The sequence below is a fragment of the Prionailurus viverrinus genome, chromosome D3 (assembly GCF_022837055.1).
Source record: "Prionailurus viverrinus isolate Anna chromosome D3, UM_Priviv_1.0, whole genome shotgun sequence".
Taxonomy (NCBI): domain Eukaryota; kingdom Metazoa; phylum Chordata; class Mammalia; order Carnivora; family Felidae; genus Prionailurus; species Prionailurus viverrinus.
The window spans coordinates 49,748,866-49,768,832 of record NC_062572.1 but is presented as its reverse complement, the minus strand read 5'-3'; the positions used below and the strand labels follow the sequence as shown (position 1 = coordinate 49,768,832).

At 34.7% G+C, this 19,967-nt stretch overlaps 1 protein-coding gene across 6 annotated transcripts in view; it reads left to right on the top strand.

Annotated features, from left to right (window-relative positions):
• SS18 (SS18 subunit of BAF chromatin remodeling complex) overlaps positions 1-19,967 on the top strand; it is an 88,937-nt gene that overhangs the window by 28,008 nt on the left and 40,962 nt on the right. For 5 of the 6 annotated variants that reach the window (XM_047827640.1, XM_047827643.1, XM_047827644.1 and 2 more), the window contains exons 4-5: positions 12,547-12,700; positions 16,724-16,945. In XM_047827640.1, the coding sequence (XP_047683596.1) occupies positions 12,547-12,700; positions 16,724-16,945 (376 nt within the window). The remainder of the gene's footprint in view (positions 1-12,546; positions 12,701-16,723; positions 16,946-19,967) is intronic. The other variant, XM_047827642.1, reaches the window with a different exon arrangement.

Genomic DNA, 19,967 nt, shown 5'->3' with positions numbered 1-19,967 from the left:
CATGCCCTGCTTCGGGGGAGTACGAACCTGCTTTGGGTGAGCCCTGCTTCCCTCTCTCTCTTTCTCTGCCCCTCCTGGGATTTTCTGTCTCTCTTTTGCTCTCTCTGCCCCTCGGTCACTTGTGCTGTCTCTCTCTTTCAAAAAAAAAAAAATAATAACTGTGTGTGTGTATATATATATGTATATGTGTGTATATATATATATACACACATAAAATATAAAATAAAATAAAAATTAAAATAAAATGTAAAATAAGTTTGTGTGTGTATATGTATATGTGTATATATATGTGTGTGTATATGTATATGTATATGTGTGTGTGTATATATATGTGTGTATATATATATATATGTGTATATATATGGCTTATATAGTTGAATTCGCCCCTCTTGAAGGAGATTGAATTGTATGTTGATCAAGAATAATTCCTAAAGAAGAAGGAAAGAAATCAGAGAATAGTGTAATTCTACTTGTAAAAACTGAAAATACATATATATGAATTTTTAATAAGTTTCTGGAAGTATGCATATCAATTTTTAGCAATGTTTCTTATTTGCATGGTTTCTTAGTGATTACACATTAGTTTTGTAATTTATCCAGATTGGTATAAATGTAAAAATAATAAATTCAAGATTAAACAAATACACTCTTGTTTCTTAATGGATGGTATTATTACAACCTTAGGAAAGGCTTAGAGTCCTATACTCCCGAGTTTTGGGAGTGGATTAGTTGTTTTTTGAAGTATATTGTAGAGAATTCTGGTCTGGGAAGAAGGAAATTATTCTCTAAGATTCTGGACTGTTTAGTAATTAACCTCATTAAGGTTAGATGGGCTTAGTTTTTCATAGTGGAGATAGTCTAATGTTCTATTTGTTATGGTGGAGGTATTTGCTGTTTCATAAAATAAAGGTTGAATTTCTGGGGAACCTGTTACTAACTGGGGAGTATATTGTTAGTGAGTGAGTCATTCTGGGGTTTAACTCCTTAGGAAGTTTGGAGAATCATCATGCTATGAAAATCAGTGGAAGGCATTATTAGTTATGAAAGTTCAATTGGTCAGATTTTATAGTGGTACTAAATTCTGTATTAGCTCTCTTACTTGAAGGACAAGATAACATGACAACATGATAAGATTATTAAATTGAGGAAATCATTTAATAAGTTCAAAAGCCTGCATCAGTTCAAGGCTACCCATGATGGCATGCTGACATTTCTTATGGGAATGAATGAGAAATCAGGGAGATCTTTGTGAACTGTTTCAGTTATGTTTAGAGCTCATTTTTGGTGAGACTTACATAGGACTAGGAAGTAAGGCAAATATAATACTGATGAGGGTTTTGGATCCATTCTTGGTTGACCAGTCCAACACTTTCATTTGTATATGTATTGGTCATCAATCAACTTTTGGCAGTATTTTATACATATGTTTCCTGTTTTGCTTAATAATTATTTTTAGATCTCCTATTTCTGTGTGTCATTTTACTGCCTCCTTGTGGGGAACCATACTAATGACAGTTATACAAATGATAGTTACACAGATGAAGGATTATTAAACTAAAAATTATATTTTACAGTGATATGTTTATATTTTAAAGAGACATAGAACATAATTTATAGTCAATTGTTTTTAATTTTATAGTAAATCATTTAAGTTTGAGAGTTCCTTTATTTACTAAATATTAAGTGGCTACTATGTGTCAGGCAATAGGTATTTTTTGAAACATCAGTTAACAAAATAGACAAATACTCCCATTTTCTTGAGTTTTACATTCTAGCAAGCAAGGCAGGCATAATAAATGATTAAATAATATAGCTTATTAGAAGATAATAAGAACTATGGAAAAGGAAAACATAGGGCAGGGAGAGATGCGTTAGGAATGCTGGAGGTGGAGGATGGAATTTGCAGTATGAGGCAGAGTGGTCAGGAGGACCTCATTGAGAAAGTGACATTTGAGCAAAGACTTGATGAAGAATGTTTTAGGCAGAGAAAACAAACAGTGGAAAGGTCCTAAGGTGAAACTCGGCCTGGCTTGTTCAGGGAACAACATGAAGCTTATGGCTACGACAGGAAAAAGTAAGGAAGTTGTATGGACAAATCCTATCTTGTAAACTGTTGTAAGGACTTTAGTTTTTTTCCTTGAAATTGGAAGCTCTTGGAGGATTTTGAGCAGAAGAGTGAACAGCCATGTTTTAATAAGTTCATTCTGTTTCCTGTGTGGAAAATTTATGATAGAGGAGCATGGATCAAAACATGGCATCCAGTTATGAGGCTGTTGCAGTAATCAACATGAGAGATGTGATGGTGGCTCGTACCAGGGTGGTAACAGAAGGGGAGGTGGTAGAAATGGAAAAATTGTAGGTATATTTTAGAGGTAGAGTCTAAAGGATATCTAAAAATCGAATGTGGGGGGCAAAGGATGAGAATAAGAGAGGTGTAAGGGATGTCTCCATGGTTTTCAGCAGAGCAACTGGAATGAGGGAATTGTAATCAACTGAGACTCCTGGGTAAAGGGATTTGGGTGAGCGGTTGTAGTGGAGATACCAGGGATTTGGTGTTGTAGATTTCAGGTTTGAAATATCTGATAGACTTCCAAATGGAGATGAGGAATGTAGAGAATTAAGCAGTGTTGACAATAAAAATCATTATGAAAGTTACCACAAAAATATTGGTCCCTAATCAAATTTGAAATGTTGCTTGTATTTCAAAGTAACTTTTTCATTTAGTAAATATTCTTGAGTACCTTTGTTTGATACTAGATGATTGGGGGCTACAGCAATACGCAAGTATAATCATGGACCCAATCCCTACAGAACTAAACATATGATGCAAAAATCAGACGTTAAGTAATTGCACAGACATTTTATTTTTTTAATTTATTTTGTAAGTGTTTTTATTTTTTGAAAGAGAGTGCAAGCAGGGAAAGGGCAGAGACAGTGAGCGAGGATCTGAATCAGGTTCAGCACTGACAGCAGAGAGCCTGATGCAGGGCTCAAACTCACTAACTGTGATCATGACCTGAGCCAAAGTCAGACGCTTAACTGACTGAGACAATACAGGTGCCCCCACAAACATTTTAAATGACAGTTGTAGTGAATGCTATGAAGGAAGGGCACCTAGGACTATGGGAGCAGATAATGAAGCCTGACTATTCTGATAGTCAGGGAAGGCTTTCTTGAAAAAGTGACATTTGAGGTGTAATTCACATAAAATAAGATTGACTCATTTTAATTGTATAGATGAATTTTTACAAATCTGTGTAATTATCACTACAGTTAAGATTTAGAAAAGGTGTGTCTGGGTGGCTCAGTTGGTTAAGCGTCAAACTTTGGCTCAGGTCATGATCTTGTGGTTCATGAGTTAGAGCCCTACATCTGGTTCTACACTGACAGTGCAGAACCTGCTTGGGATTCTCTCTCTCTCGCTCTCTCTCTCGCTCGCTCTCTCTCTCTCTCTCTCTCTCTCTGCCCCTCTCCCACTTGTGATCCCTTTTTCTCTCAAAATAAATAAAAAGGCTTTTTTTTTTTTTTTTTAAAGATATATTGGGGCACGTGGGTGGCTCAGTCGGTTAAGCATCCAGCTTCAGCTCAGGTCATGATCTCATGGCTCATGAGTTCAAGCCCTACATCGGGTTCTGTGCTGACAGCTCAGAGCCTGGAGCCTGCTTCCGATTCCGTGTCTCCCTCTCTCTCTGCCCCTCCCCTGCTCACATTCTGTTTCTCTCTCTCTCAAAAATAAATAAACATTAACAAAAATTTTTTTTAATACATAGAACAGTGTTGTCATCGCAAAAAAGTTTCCTGATGCCCCTTTCTGTCCATTTTTTATTGGGTTGACTTTTTTATTATTATTATTGATTTATAGGAGTTCTTTATATGTTCTGGATATAAATCTTCTGTTGGCTATGTAATATTTTTTCCCTTTTTTAAAGTTTTTATTTTATTTTTACTTTTATTTGAATTTTTTAAACATTATTCATTTTTGAGAGACACAGAGAGACAGAGCATGAGTGGGAGGGGCAGAGAGAGAGGGAGACACGGAAGCGGAAGCAGGCTCCAGGCTCTGAGCTGTCAGCACAGAGCCCGATGCAGGGCTTGAACCCGTGGGCCGTGAAATCATGACCTGAGCTGCAGTCAGATGCTTAACCAACTGAGCCACCCAGCTGCCTCTTAAGTTAATTCCAGTTAGTTAACATACAGTGTAATAGTAGTTTCAGGTATACAATACAGTGATTCCATGATTCCATACAACATCCGGTGCTCACTACGAGTGCAGTCCTTAATCCTCATCACCTATTCAACCCATCCTCTCACACACCTCTCTCTGGTAACCATCACTTCTCTGTAGTTAAGAGTCTGTTTCTTGGTTTGTTTTCTTTTTCCCCCTGTGCTCATTTGTTTTTGTTTCATAAATTCCACATATGAGTGAAATCATATGGTATTTGTCTTTATCTGACTAACTTACCTTGCTTAGCATTATGGTCTCCAGCTCTACCTATGTCTTTGCAGCTGGCAAGATTTCATTTTTTTTTTTTTTACGGCTGAATAATATTTCATTATATGTATACACGGCATCTTCTTTATCCATGCATCAGTTGATGGACACTTGTGCTGCTTCTGTATCTTGGCTATGGTAAATAATGCTGCTGTAAACATCAGGGTGCATGTATCCCTTTGAATTCGTGTTTTTGTTTTTGTTTTTTAATATGTGAAATTTATTGTCAAATTGGTTTCCATACAACACCTAGTGCTCATCCCAAAAGATGCCCTCTTCAATACCCATCACCTACCCTCACCTCCCTCCCACCCCCCATCAACCCTCAGTTTGTTCTCAGTTTTTAAGAGTCTCTTAAGCTTTGGCTCTCTCCCACTCTAACCTCTTTTTTTTTTTTTTTTTTCCTTCCCCTCCCCATGGGTTTCTGTTTGTTTTTGTATTCTTAGGGTAAATACCCAGTAGTATTGCTAGATCTAGGGTAGTTCTATTTTTAACCTTTTGAGCAACCTCCATATTGTTTTCCAAAGTGGCTGCACCAGTTTGCATTCCCACCAACAGTGCAGGAGGGTTCATTTTCCTCCACATCCTTGCCAACACCTCATTGTTGTTGATTTTAGCCATTCTGACAGGTGTGAGGTGGTACTGCATTGTAGTTTTGATTTGTATTTTCCTCGTGATGAGTGATGTTGAGCACCTTTTCGTGTGTGTTGGCCATCTGTGTATCTTGTTTGGAGAAATGTTTGTTCATGTGTTCTACTCATTTTTTAATTGGATTATTTGCTTTTTGGGTGTTGAGGTTTGTAAGTTGTTTATGTATTTTGGATACTAAACCTTTATCGGATATGTCATTTGCAAATGTTTTCTCATTCCATAGGTTGCCTTTTTTCTAAATTCTGTTAATTGTTTTCTTCACTTTGCTATCTTCTCTCATTTTGAAAATTGTCTTTTTATTCTCTTTATGGTGTGTTTATATGAAGAGGGTTTCTAACTGAAATGAAATCCAATTTATCAATCTTTGTTTTCTTTCTGTATCTTGAGAAATAGTTTGTTGTATCAAGGTCATGAAGATATGCTTCTGTTTTCTTCTAAACGTTTTTTTCTTAATCCATGATCCATTGCAAATTAAATTTGTGTATGATCTGAGTCTAGGAGTCAGGGTTCATTTTTGTTCATATAATATTCAACTGATACAGTACCACTGATTGAAAATAGCATTTTTTACCCATTGAATATAAGTTGTTTTATTATAAGTACAGTGACTGTATGTGTGGATCTATTTCTCACCACTGTTGGTGTGTTTATTTATCCTTATACTAACAACATATCTCAAATTAGTATAGCAGTTTGTGGTGGTCTTTTTCAAGAGTATCCTGGCTATTCTAATTTCTGTGCATTTCCATATAAATTCTAGATTAAGCTTGTGAATTTCCTTCAAAAAGCCTCCTGGGATTGTGATTGAGATTGCATGGAATTTCTAGGTCAGCATTGGGGAAACTGGTATCTTCACTATATTGAGCCTTCTAGTCAATAAAAATGGTATATCCCTCCATTTAGTAAGCGTTTAATTTCTTTCAGCAGTGTTGCATTGTAGAGCTATTGCACATCTTTCTAGATTCATTCCTAGTTATTGAATTTTTCGATGCTATTATGTATGCTGTTATTATTAAAAGTTAATTTTCTAATTTGTTGGAAATATATAGAAAATACAGTTGATTTTTATATATTGATCTTGTGTACAATTATTCTAATAATTTGTTACAGATTCTCTTGGCTTTCTGTGCACTCAATCATGTCAAATGTGAATAATGACAATTATGTGTCTTATGTGTCTTTTCCAATTTTTTTTTACTTTTTTTTAACTTTATTCTTAATGCTATTGATTTGTTTATAGGTTTATTTATTATGTTGAATAGATATGGTGTTAATGGATACTCTTATTCCTGAATTCAAAGACTCCAATATTTCATCAATCAGATAATACATTCTTGTAAATTAGATTTATTGGATTAGGAATGCTCCTCTAGTCTTAATTTTTAAAAGTTTGTATTATGAGTAGGTATTGAATTTTATCAAATAATATTCCTTTATATATTGAGATAATTATATGGATTTTATTTTGGTAATTTTGCGAGTTACAAGGATTAATTTCCAGAAGTTAAATCAGCTTGCATTCTTATATAACCAAGTCTATTGGTTATATAATGCATCATCTTTTTAATACAGTCTGAGTTTCATGGTTTGCTAAAATTTTGTTAGGATTTTTGTTCATGAGAAAGTTTGGCTTGTAGATGTCTTTCTAGTAATGTCCCTGTTAGGTTTTGATATCATAGGTTTGGTGACCTCATAAAAGAATTGGGAATTGTTCTCCTTTTTGTGTTCTCTGGAAGAATTCATATGATTTGTTTAGTTTTGTATCCATGTTACTTCCTTCATTGTACTACTTTGGGTTTGATATGCTGTCTTTTCCTAGCTGCTTGAAATGGAAGCTTTTATCATTATTTTTTTTTACTTTTCTTAAACATGCATTATAAATATGCATTTTAAAGCTACTAATTATCTTTTTAGCATAGCTTTAACTGCATCTCACAGATTTTGATGTTGCATTTTCATTATCGTTCAGTTAAAAATATTTTTAAATTTTTTTTTGTGATTTCTTCATTGAGTAATAGGTTATTAGCTTTCTGTTATTGATTTCTAGTTCAATTCCACTGTGCTCAGAAAACATACTCTATATTATTTCAGTCTTTTGTTATTTGTTGACTTGCTCTATGGCCCTTTATATGGTCTAGTTTGGTCTATGTCATGAGTACTTGGGAAGAATGTATATTATGCAGGTGCTGTGTATAGTATTTTACATATACTAATTGAGTTAATAGCCGTGATTTCACATCTTTTATATTCTTAGGGTTTTTCATTTTTGTTTTGGTCTCATTATTCTACCAGTTACTAGAAGAAGTGTGTTAAAATGAAGCCATTATTATGGGTTTTTCTGTTTTTCCTTTTGGTTCTGTTAACTTTTGCTTTATAGACTTTGAAGTGGTGTTACAGGATGTATAGAAATTTATGATTGTTACATATTCCTGTTGAACTGATCCTTTTATCATAATGAAGTATTCCTCTAGTATTTCGAGTAGTGTTTTTTGATTTAAGTCAACTGTCTGATATAATCATATCACCATACTTTTATTAGTGTTTGCATAGTATCTTTTTCTTTTAACATGTGTATGTCCTTAAAGTGGATCTTTTGTAAACAGAATATAGTTGGGTGTTTTAAAAATCCAATCTGATAATATTTGTTATCTAAGTGAAATGTTGGGTCCAGATACATTTAACGCAGAACATGATATAATAGGATTTGAGAATATCAGCCTGGTATTAGTTTTCTATTGGTCTCTTCCTTGCCTTTCTTTGAACTAATCAAGCATTATTTTTTCCTCTCTACTAGTTTTTTAGCTGTACATTTTTATATGTGTATGCATTTTTAAGTAGTTGCTTATGAAATTACAGTGTACATTTTGGATTCATAAAGATTCCAGTCTAAATTTGTACTTTTAGCACTTGCTGAAAAATGCAAGAGACTTAGAACAGTGTACTTAACTTATTCCTTTTTGTGTTTGTCTTTTGTGTTAGTTCTGTCATATATTTTATACTTTTATGTCTTTTTAAACCATATAAGCCTTTGTTACAATTATTCTAAATATCAATATTAATTTGTATTTGTCTAAACACTTACCTTTCCATTTCTCTGTATTAAGTCCTCTACTTCTGTGCTGCCATCTGGGGTTATTTTCCTTTAGCTTGATGAATTCCCTTCATCTGTAACAAGTTCTCTCAGCTTTTGTTTATTTGAAGCTCTTACTAATGCATCTTCATGTCAGAAGATATTTTCTCTTATAGAACTCCAGATTGGTTGGCTTATTTTATTTTCTTGTTTTGTCTTAGCATTTTAAAGATGTCATTTTATTGTCTTCTATTTCATTTATTTCTGATTAAAAAAATGTCGTTAGTCTTGTTGTCCTTCTGAAGGTAATGTGTCTTATTTTTTCTGACTACTTTTAAGATTTTCTCTGGCTTTGGTTTTTAAGACTTTGACTCGGGTATCGTTTTCTTCATATTCTGGTGAGGTTTATAGAACTTCGCATGTCTGCTTAGAGACTTGTGTTAGCTTTGGAAAATTTTTGACTGGTATTTTTCAAATATTACCTATGATTCATTTCCTCTGCTTTTCTAACTCCAGTTAGATGTGTGTTAAACCATTGTAGCATGTTGTACATGTCTTTATGCTTTTATTTTTTTAATGTTCGTGCCTTTATGTTTCTTGGTGTGTCATATTTTTTTATACATTTCTTTCAGCTTACCAATCTTCTATTTTGCTCTTTCTAAACTAGTGAGTTCTTAATTTCATTGATTGTATATTCCAGTTCTGGAATTTCCATTTGACTTTTCTAAGAATTCTAGTATTTTGCTGAAATTCTCCATCTATCCTTTTTTTTTTTTTTTTTTTTTAACCACTGAGCATATCAGTCAGTTATTTTAAGGTCTCTCATATAACTCCAAAATATGAATGACCTGAGTGTCTTTTTCTGTGTTCTGTTATTTCTTTTAGTTGTTCATGTATTCTTTTTTTTTTTTTTTTTACAAAAATTTGAGATAAAATTCACATAACATGAAATTCACCATTTTAACTTTTTGAAGAATACAATTCATTGGTTTTTAGTATATTCGTAGTGCTGTCCGACCATCACCACTGTCTAATTCCAAAACATTTTCATCAACTCAAAAAGAAACCTCATAAATGTGGGCATTCAATCCCAGTTTTCCCTCTGTCCATTCCCTGGTAACATCTAATTAGTCTACATTCTTTCTCGCTGGATTTACCTATTTTGGATATTTCATACAAATGGAATTATACAAATGTGTGGCCTTTTGAGTCTGACTTCTTTTCACTTAGCATAATGTTTTCAAGATTCATCTATGTTGTATGTTGAAGTATTGATACTTCATTTCATTTGTGGCTGAATAGTATTCCATTGTATGAATGTTTTTGTTTATCTATCATTTAATAGACATTTGAGTTGTTTCTGAGTTTTTTTGTTTTTTTTTTGTTTTTTGTTTTGTTTTTTTGGCTATTATGAATAATGCTACCATGACATTTGTGTGCAAGTTTTGTGTGACTCTGTGTCATCAGTTCTCTTGGGTCTGTACCAGAAGTGGGGTTGCTGTGTCATATGGTAACTCTGTGTTTAACTTTTTGAGGAATTGCCAATTGTTTTCCATAGTGGCTGCACCCCTTACAATCCTGCCAGCATGTATGAGTTTCATTTTTTCCACATTCTTGCCAACCCTTGTTACTTTCTGTAGTTTTTTAAAAAATTATAGCCATCCTAATGAGTATTGTCCGTTTATTCTTGTTTTTGGAATGCTTTGTAACTTTTCATTGAATGCCAGACTTATGAATGAACAGTTGTGGAGCTCTACTTGGTGTTATCTAATTCCAAAGAGAGTTAAGTTTTCCTTTGGAAGGTGAAGTACTTAGAGTACCTTGAGTAGTGAGCGTTGTCTTTAAGAGTTGTTAGGGCTGATATAGTTGTTTTGACCTTAATCTAAGAAGAGCCTTTTTTGAAGTCTCAACAGAGAGCTTGTGTTGTTTACAAAGGCCTTTCTGACTTGGTAGGGACTACTGCCAGTCTTTTGTTTCCCTAGCCCTGGGCAGAAGCTGAAATTTCTGGTCAGCTCTTTAGCCTCTTAACTGCTGTTCTATGCTAGTTTTTGTGAATTTTCATCCTGTTTGTGGTTCTTCCACTCTGGGATTTTGTTCTTCAGGTTCTAGCTTTCTGATAGTCCAGAATTCCTCCTCCTCCTCAGTCCAGTAGGGCTGGGCTCTGTTTTCTTGTTACACAGCAAAGTTAGGGAAAAAGCCAAGGTGTTTGGAGGAGCTGATCTTCTGTGCTTCCCTTCTTTCAAGAGTTGTAGCCCCTCCTGTTTCTCTCCGTGTAGATTGCTCTTCAGTGCCTTCAAACAATTTTTACATTTGTGTAGATTTTATAACTTTTATTGGCAGATGGGTTAGTTTGATAGAAGCTACTCTATTACAATGGGAGCCATGAATACTGATGTTTCATTAAGTGTGTCGCAAGAAAATGAAAAAGCTCTTACCTATTGAGAGTGAGAACATAACATTTTCAGCAGAGAATTTGGACAAGAATATAGAAGGCGGGATTTTTATTTTCAAATGAGAAGAAGGTCACAGTCAGCCATATTTGAAGGATAGTAAAGGATCATTTCAAAGTAAGATATGTGACACTGAGTTGATGTTTGGTAATTTTTTAAAATTCTGAACAACGTTATTAAGTGTTTAAAGAATCTGAAGTGGGTAAAGAATTAAAATGAGAATTGAAGAAAAAATATTTAATAAAGAGCAGTTATTTTCTAGATTTAGTAGTAAAGGAACTAAGACTCTGAATTCTATTTATTTACTTATTTGTTTTTAAATTTGTTTTTGAATTTTATTTATTTTAGAAAGAGAGCATGAGTGGGAGAGAGGGGCAGAGGGAAAGAGAGACTCTTACATAGGCTCCATGCTCAGTACAAAGCCTGATGTGGGGCCCCCTCCTGGGCCCGATCCCACAGCCCTAGGATCATGACCTGAGCTGAAATTAAGAGTTGGATGCTCAACTGACTGAGCCATCCAGGCACTCCAAGACTGTGAATTTTAAATGGGTGCTATTAGAGTTGTACTTGGTTATTTGTGTAAATGTTGGTGATGTTAAATGGTTGGCGATTTGAGTATTTACGTGTGATGACTACAAGACAGTGTTTTATCGGTTAAGGGTATCAGAGAGGATTGTGTTCACAAAATCGAGATGGTACAGAAACAGTAACTAAGTAGCCATGTAAAAATGTGGGAGAAGGACACCCGAGTGGCTTAGTTGTTGAGTGTCCAACTTTTGGTTTTGGCTCAGGTCATGATCTCACGGTTTGTGGGATTGAGCCCTGTGTTGGGCTCCGTGCTAGCAGCACGCGGAGCCCTGCTTGGGATTCTCTGTCTCCCTCTCTCTGCCCCTCCCCACTTGCACTCTTTATCAAATTAAATAAATAAACTTAAAAAAATGTAGGAGGAAGAGAATGACAAGTATGGGAGCCAACATTATGTTTTTAGAACATAGAGAGGTAGAGAAAGAAGGCAGAAATAGATCTGTAAATAATAGCTCCTTCTCCTCCTGTAGGCTTAAAAATGGGGATTTGGAAAGAAACTAACCATTTGCTTTCTTCACCAAAATATCCCCAAGAAGGGAACCAGGTGTTGCAGACCACCTTGTATCTGTGTTTTTCCTTTCGCCCTTTTGTGAACTCTCAAGGTTAGTCAGTGATTTTCTTCACACTTTCATTAGGAAATTTGCCAAAGGCATCCTTTTGAGGCAGCTGTCTCTGTACCCTTGGAGGCCATCAGTAATGTTTCCGATCTATAGGAGTCGTCGGCACAAAAATGTTGGACTGAACTGAGTCTTCGTGGTTTAAAACATTCCCTTGCCAAAATTTATTTCCCCCTCAAACAGTACAAAGTATATCATATTTAGGAGCTTCCTGTCCTTTCATAAATTTTTGTTACAGTGACTTTTCAGGTAAAATCTATCATTAATAGTAAATATGTCTAAATATATTAATAATGAAAGGAAACTTAATTTTTAAAACATAATTTAAGTAACAACAGTGAACACATTAAAATCCTTGTATATAAACAAATGTGAATTTTGGTATAGAATATTTAAAAAACTTACTTTCACTATCGAGATTTTATAAAGTAAAATATACTTTAATTGTGGTGTTCTTTTGGTCTGAGGTGGTCAGAATATATCTTCACACTAATGATCTTGTTAAGTTTGGGGGTCATATAAATTTGATGTAAATAATTGTTATTAAAATGCATTAGAATAAGTTGAAATGTATTTGTGTTTTTGTTCCTATTTAGTTTAATAGTACAGGCAACTGTTACATGCATCTTTAATATATTAGTCTAACTGTTTCTCTTGTTTTACTAAACTGTCTTCTTTCAGCCACCCACACAGAATATGCCTATGGGTCCGGGAGGGATGAATCAGAGCGGCCCTCCCCCACCTCCACGCTCTCACAACATGCCTTCAGATGGAATGGTAGGTGGGGGTCCTCCTGCACCACACATGCAGAACCAGATGAACGGCCAGATGCCTGGTAAGTTTTTCTCCTCTAAGACATTAACACCAGAGTTGCTTAGCAACTGAAACGACATGGGGGCTCAAGGGATACTAGATTGTTGATGACAAAACTGCTTTGAATGCCCCCGAGTACAAGCTCTCTTAGAGTTTGTTAGCTACAGAGCTACGTGACCTGTATTCAGTGTTTATCAGGCTGCCCTTGGGCTTTGATGTAGCTGACACACAGCATTCCTCTGATGAACAGAACTGGCTAAATTTAGTCTGTCTGAAACTATGCAATACAGCTGGCTTTAGAAGCTTTTTGGAAAAAAAGGCATTGCGCCATGACTTAAGAATTAAAATCTCTTTATAGATTATAAAGGTATTATAACATTTCCTTGGGTTTTGTATTTACTTAAAAATTTACTGGTCTCAGAAACAGTATTGCTGGAAAAAACACATGAGGAAAAGAAAGAAAACAATCTGTAAAGTGCTAATGTAATATATTTAGTATTTCCACATTGATACTATTGAAGCTGAGTATAAATTTTTACAAATATATATGTTTATGGCATAATATAAATATGGAAATTGATATTAAAGCAAATTTAAAGGAAAAATAATTTCAGATGTTTTAGATAATGAGTTATTCCTTTTACTATTTTTCCGTTCTAAGTTTGGAGCCATTTAGAGTATCTTCCAGGCCGTTGGATGCTTAATTAGTTACCTTTTGCTGATTTGAACTTTTAATCTGAAAAGTATCATTAAACTCTTTTGTTTTTGCAACAATAGCTAAAACCCATACCCATAATTCTTGGTGGGTTGTTTTCTTCATTTAATGTGAGAATATTTTTACTTTCTAAAGACAAAGGCTATTTTCATTAACAAAGTATTATACAGATAGCAATAATGAAAGTAAATGAAATAACAAAGCAATTCATTTGTAAAATTAGTAATTAGCATCTTTAGGATAGTCTTGTCTTAGCTGAGGGACAGTGGGTGTAGAAAATGAAGTAAAGGAGAACACAGAGCAAAAGAAGCCAGATAGCCCGGTTTATAAAAGATGGGTGTGCGATTGATCGTGTAGAAGGGTGGTGCTGTTTCAGTGGCTGTCTTCTGTTTCCTTTGGGGGCTTGCCACAGCCCATGGCCCCCATGACCCACACCCTGGGAGGGGCTAAATAGGAATAAAGACCTCTAACTACTTGTTATGTTGTAGTCAAGAGGAAACTTCTGGTGAGTCCACATTTAGCTCATCAGGACCTGTTGCTTTTAGAACTGGAAGGGTAGTGCGAGTTAGGAGTTTTGTGACTTTTTATGGTCGTACTGTTAATTAGAATTTTGACTTCTCCATATAAATTCAAGCTTAAGGCCAGAGAAACACTTGAGCAGCAATGTAATTATTGTTAACGTGACATTTGGGTTTTTGTATAAGGCTATCTGGAGTAGTTACATTCTTTATAAACCAGAGATTTTTCAACTAGTTATGACATAGGTTGTCCAGAACACTGTAGAGCTTCCAAAATAGTCTCTTATAGAGTGTTCTAGTTAGGTGTAGGAGAAATTGGTCCAGTTACTTATGTTTCCTTTATTTAAAACCTCCTTAATAGAGCTTAGCCAACTTTTTTGCGCACACAAATTTGTATCTAGTCTTTCAGTTTCCTATTTTTGTGTTGTTTTTTATTATTTTGTAAATCTAAGTCATAGAGCTACTTATATCTTCTTTGATCTTGGTCAGATAACATCAGTTTCAGATTCCTTTTTAAAAATGTTTAATTGATTTGAAAAAAAATAAGATAATGTATGTCTCTGGTACCAAAATCAAAAGGTACCAAAGGGTATACAGCTCTTACCTCCAGATACTTTGTTCCAGAGAGTCATTGGTGTCTGGGTATCCTTCAAGAGATAATTCTCTGAATCTAAAACATATGCATATTCACATTCCTTTTTCTTTTGTCTTACTCTTAAAATAAATGTGGTGGCATATATTATGTAGTATTATGTTTAATATTTTTCCCTCTTAAAGATATATCTTAGAGACCATAAGTATATAAAAATATATTTTGGAGACCACTCAGTACATAAAGAGCTGCCTTATGCTTTTGGTGGCTGTATTTCATTCTTTTTCATGGATGCCCCTAATTTATTTGAACTATTCCCTTATAATGAAATACAGGTCATGTCTAATCTTCCGGTATTAAAAACTATGCTGATGTGAATATGCCTGTAAAATAAAAGCAAGTAAACAAGTAAATAAATACGTATGCAGTTTTGCATTCATGGACATATGCACACAAAGACCTGTATATTTATAGGATAAAGTCCTAGAACTGCAACTGCTGTGTGAAAGATATATGCATTTTAAAATATGGTAGTTATTGCCAGGGCACCTGGGTGGTTCAGTCGGTTGAGCATCCGACTTTGGCTCGGGTCATGATCCCATGGCTTGTGAGTTCGAGCCCATGTCGGGCTCTGTGCTGACAGCTCAGAACCTGGAGCCTGCTTCAGATTCTTTTTCCTTCTCTCTCTGCCCCTCCCCTGCTCACAATCTGTCTGTCTCTCTCAAAACTAAACATTAAAAAAATTAAATAAAATATGGTAGTTATTGCCAAATTGCTCTACATAAAAATAGTACTCATAGGGGCGCCTGGGTGGCACAGTTGGTTAAGCGTCCGACTTCAGCCAGGTCACGATCTCGCGGTCCGTGAGTTCGAGCCCCGCGTCGGGCTCTGGGCTGATGGCTCAGAGCCTGGAGCCTGTTTCCGATTCTGTGTCTCCCTCTCTCTCTGCCCCTCCCCCGTTCATGCTCTGTCTCTCTCTGTCCTAAAAATAAATAAACGTTGAAAAAAAAATTTTTTTTTAAATAGTACTTATTTATATATTTATATACCTCAATAATGTATGAAATTACTTTTCTTCAGAGATCAAAACTTTGGGTCTTTAGAATCTGAAAAATGAAAAAAGGATCTCATAATTTTAATTGGCCTTTTTATTATAAATGAAGCAGGCAGTCCTCTCATATTTATGTCTCTTTGGTAGTTTTTGTGTGAACTAATCATTCCTGTCCCTTGCCATTTTTTTTTTTTTTTTTTACTGCTGGTGGTCTTTTACTTACTTTATATGTTCACGTAATTAGTTCAGTCTGTGATATGTCTTGTAAAAATTTTTTTCCTACTTTTTAATACTTAGTTTCGTTTTGTCTGGTTTGGTCATACTTACATTTTTTTATTTTTATGTAGTCTAGTCTAGTTTATCAGTTTTTTATGACTCTGGGTTTTCTGGCATGCAAGAAGGCTGTTCCATCCACTTCAAGAATATTTTAAAAGTTCTTTTTAAAATTCTCTTTTATGGTTTCTTTTCCTCATTTTCTTTTTTAATGTTTAATATTTTATTCATCTGGAACTATTTTTGTTGGAAGGAATGTGATAGGACTTTTTCCAGATGGCTACTCATTTGTCACACTATTTATTGAATTTCACCATTATTATCATTTACAGAATTAGAAATTTGGGTGTGTTTTTAGACTCTGCTCTGGGTCCATTGATCTGTTAATTCATTTATATGCTAGTACTACACACTTTTCATTACTTCAGCTTTAGAGGCACCTGGGTAGTTCAGTCCATTAAGTGTCGAGCTCTGTCGAGCTCTGTGCTCTTCGGGCAGAGTCTGCCTGGGGTTCTCTCTGTCTCTGCCCCTACCCCATTCATGCACACATGCTCTCTCTCAAACTTAAAAATAAATAAATAAAAATAAAAAATTACTTCCACTTTATATGTTTGCTCTCTTACAAAGCTAGTTGATCATTGCTTTTCTTTTTCAGAATGTTGCTGGTTTCTAAAAGCATTAGTTTCTTAATCTATAAAATGGGAATAAGTTCTCCCTCACAGTATTTGCTCTCATTCATGTTAATGCATTTACTTTGCTTGCTGTTGATTAAATACTCAAGTTATTGTTTGCTATTGTTATGGTATGCAAAAGAAAATAAAAAGCTCTTTAAAGTACTTTTTAATAGACCATGTGTTTTAACTTTCATATTTGGTTCTGACCACTTTTCTTCAAAGGGCCTAACCATATGCCTATTCAGGGACCGGGACCCAATCAACTCAATATGACAAACAGTTCCATGAACATGCCTTCAAGTAGCCATGGATCCATGGGAGGTTACAACCATTCTGTGCCATCATCACAGAGTGTGCCAGTACAGAATCAGATGACGATGAGTCAAGGGCAGCCAATAGGAAGCTATGGCCCCAGACCAAATATGAATATGCAACCAAACCAAGGTAAATAAGCTTGATATCGTTCTCCACTAGAATGCTATGTTAGCATTCGAAAGTAAAACAGTTATTTCAAGTTGGTAGCTGATTCTTGAAAATACAGTTTAAAGTAAGTAATGGTCATTCCTATAAAAAAGGAACATTGAACTTGACACTAGTTTAATCGTTTTTGCATTTAGAAGTTAAATTGCTTAATTTAGCTTTTAAGCTTATTTACTTTCATGTCTTTTGGACAGTTCATTTGAGATTGTTGTATTTTTATTAAAAAAAATTTTTTTAATAGATGAATAGCCAAACATTTGTTTAGAGCTAGAAGGTTGAGAAAATATAATTTTATCTTAGCAAGTATAAGCTATTAAACTTTTACTCGATGGTTTTGTTTTTTTTTTTTTTTTACTTATTAAGGATTTATTAATTTATATGAATTTCCCTTGATTTTTATGAATGTTTTCTGATGTTGTGTTTCAGCATTAAGAGGTAATTTTAACGTAATTTGTTATTAGAGTTTTCAGTAGAGATGCTGCTGTATTCTTCTATTCTTAGAATGGGGTGAAGTCTATTAAAGTTTGTTACCAATCTCAGAGAATGAAATTACCATGTTTCTTTTCTAAATATTCTTGTGAATAATAACTAAAAACCAGTAAGTGGCGCTCTGTTCTGCTAATTGCCTGCTAAAACATTTGGCATATTGCCAGCCTAAAGCTATTTCAGTTGCAAAATGTGAGGTTAAGTGTAAGATAGAATTCGTATTTGCAAAAAATTTTTCTAGATTTTGATTTTGAAAAACAAAGCACAAAAGTGCACCCAGATAAAGGGAGTTAAGGTTAATTTGTTGATAATTACTTATGATGAAATAATATATTCTAACACTTAAATAGTAATACAGAAGCTTTTATATTTTTGATGAGATACACTGAAAACAAAGAGAGCCAATATAATAAATTATCAGTGTAGCTTCACAAAAGTGGCACTTGCTCCATTTCTCCCCTCCCCTCAAGTTGTTTAGTGCCCATGATGGAATTTCTTTTTTTTTTTTTATAAAATTAGGTCAATTAAAGGTTTAGAATAACAGCAAGATCCAGTCAGTGGCAGGTCAGAGGGGAGTTCGGAGGTTTCTCCATACAGTTGGGTTACCAGGAGAGAGAGAGCAAGAAATTTGGTAATGATTCTCACAGCATCTACAGTAATGATGGCACACTATTTAGAAACTGTAATTAAGAAAATGATAGGGTGTTTACAAGAATGGATGTTGCTATAAGATTTGGAGAACAAAAAAATAATGCATACAGCAATGTGCATGTAGAAAATAGTAACTGATTTTTGGAGAAAGGAATTGAGGTTTTTATAGGAATTTTTTTGTTCTAAACGTAGGGACCAACTGCTCTTTTTATTTGTTATTTATTTAAAAAATTTTTGTAGGGGCGCCTGGGTGGCGCAGTCGGTTAAGCGTCCGACTTCAGTCAGGTCACGATCTCACGGTCCGTGAGTTCGAGCCCCGCATCAGGCTCTGGGCTGATGGCTCAGAGCCTGGAGCCTGTTTCTGATTCTGTGTCTCCCTCTCTCTCTGCCCCTCCCCCGTTCATGCTCTGTCTCTCTCTGTCCCAAAAATAAATAAACGTTGAAAAAAAAAAATTAAAAAATTTTTGTAATGTGTTTTTATTTTTGAGAGAGAGACAGCATGCGAGTGGGGGAGGGGTAGAGAGAGAGGGAGACACAGAATCTGAAGCAGGCTCCAGACTGAGTTCTCAGCACAGAGCCTGACATGGGACTCGAACCCATGAACCGCGCGATCATGACCTGAGCTGAAGTTGGATGCTGAGCCATTCAGGCGCCCCTTTTATTTATTTTTTTGAGACAGAGAAGGCACAAGTGAGCAAGGGGCAGAGAGAGAGAGAAAGAGAAAGAAAGAAAGAAACGGGGCTTGCCCGGAGCTCATGTTTTACTCGAAGCAGGGCTGGAGGTCACCCCAACTCATGAACTGTGAGATCATGACCTGAGCCAAAGTCAGATGCTTAACGACTGAGCCTCCCAGGCATCTGGGACCAACTATTTTTAAAAATGTCGCGTTTTGTATTTGTATTACTAATGTATAGTTTTTCTTTCTACTATAGTAGTTCTATTGCTTTTTGCTTTGTTTGCATAATTTATTAATTTCTTACTAGTCATTTTCTGTATAGTCTGTTTTCTGTGTAGGGATCTGACTTAAAGAAAGAAAAGTTATTTTTCAAAAAACAATACGATGGAAATCTGTGAGGAACTTTTCAGTATTTTAAAAGTCTCTTCAGGACAAATAAACTTATCGGTTAAATTTTGATATTTCATATACAAAGAATACCAAAGAAAATTACAGTTGCCAAAAAAAGAAAGTTATATGAGCTTGCAGGAATATCTACTTTCTTAATTATGAGTTCCTTGTACGACATTTTAATTCTATGATATCTATTGGATGAAAAAAAATTTTATATGAGTTTTATTTAAAGTTTTAATATTCATTGCATATAAAACATTTTCTTAGCTTTAAAAGTAGGCTTCATGTTTTACATTAAAAGTTTTGTTTTGATAAATAGGTGGAAGAAATCAGAGGGGACCACTTTTTAAACAGTTCTTTGAGAAATGCTTAGAAAACATCAAAATCCTATAAGAGGAAACAATTTAACTTTCAGAACTCTTTAACATTTGTTGAGCTATTACTAGCTGTTCTTTGAGTTAAAATCAAAATATCGAAATCTTTTGGCTATCCCTGTATTTCTACATACATATTTCTGTATCAAGAGATCTTAGAAAAACTGTTAAATCTACTTACCATTTTTTAAACAATGGGGTTAATTAGTCAAGGAAAAGAAACATTTGTGGGATTTCTTACATTAAACTTCTGTCAAATGACAAAAAAATGGAAAAAGACTAATGCGGAGAATTTTTATTTTAAAACAATAATTAAAAGGCAATTATTATTACATTAATTATTATTTAAGTGACATATTTGGGAGCTTTAACTGATAATGTGGTAGTAGTTTTCTAAACAGAACGT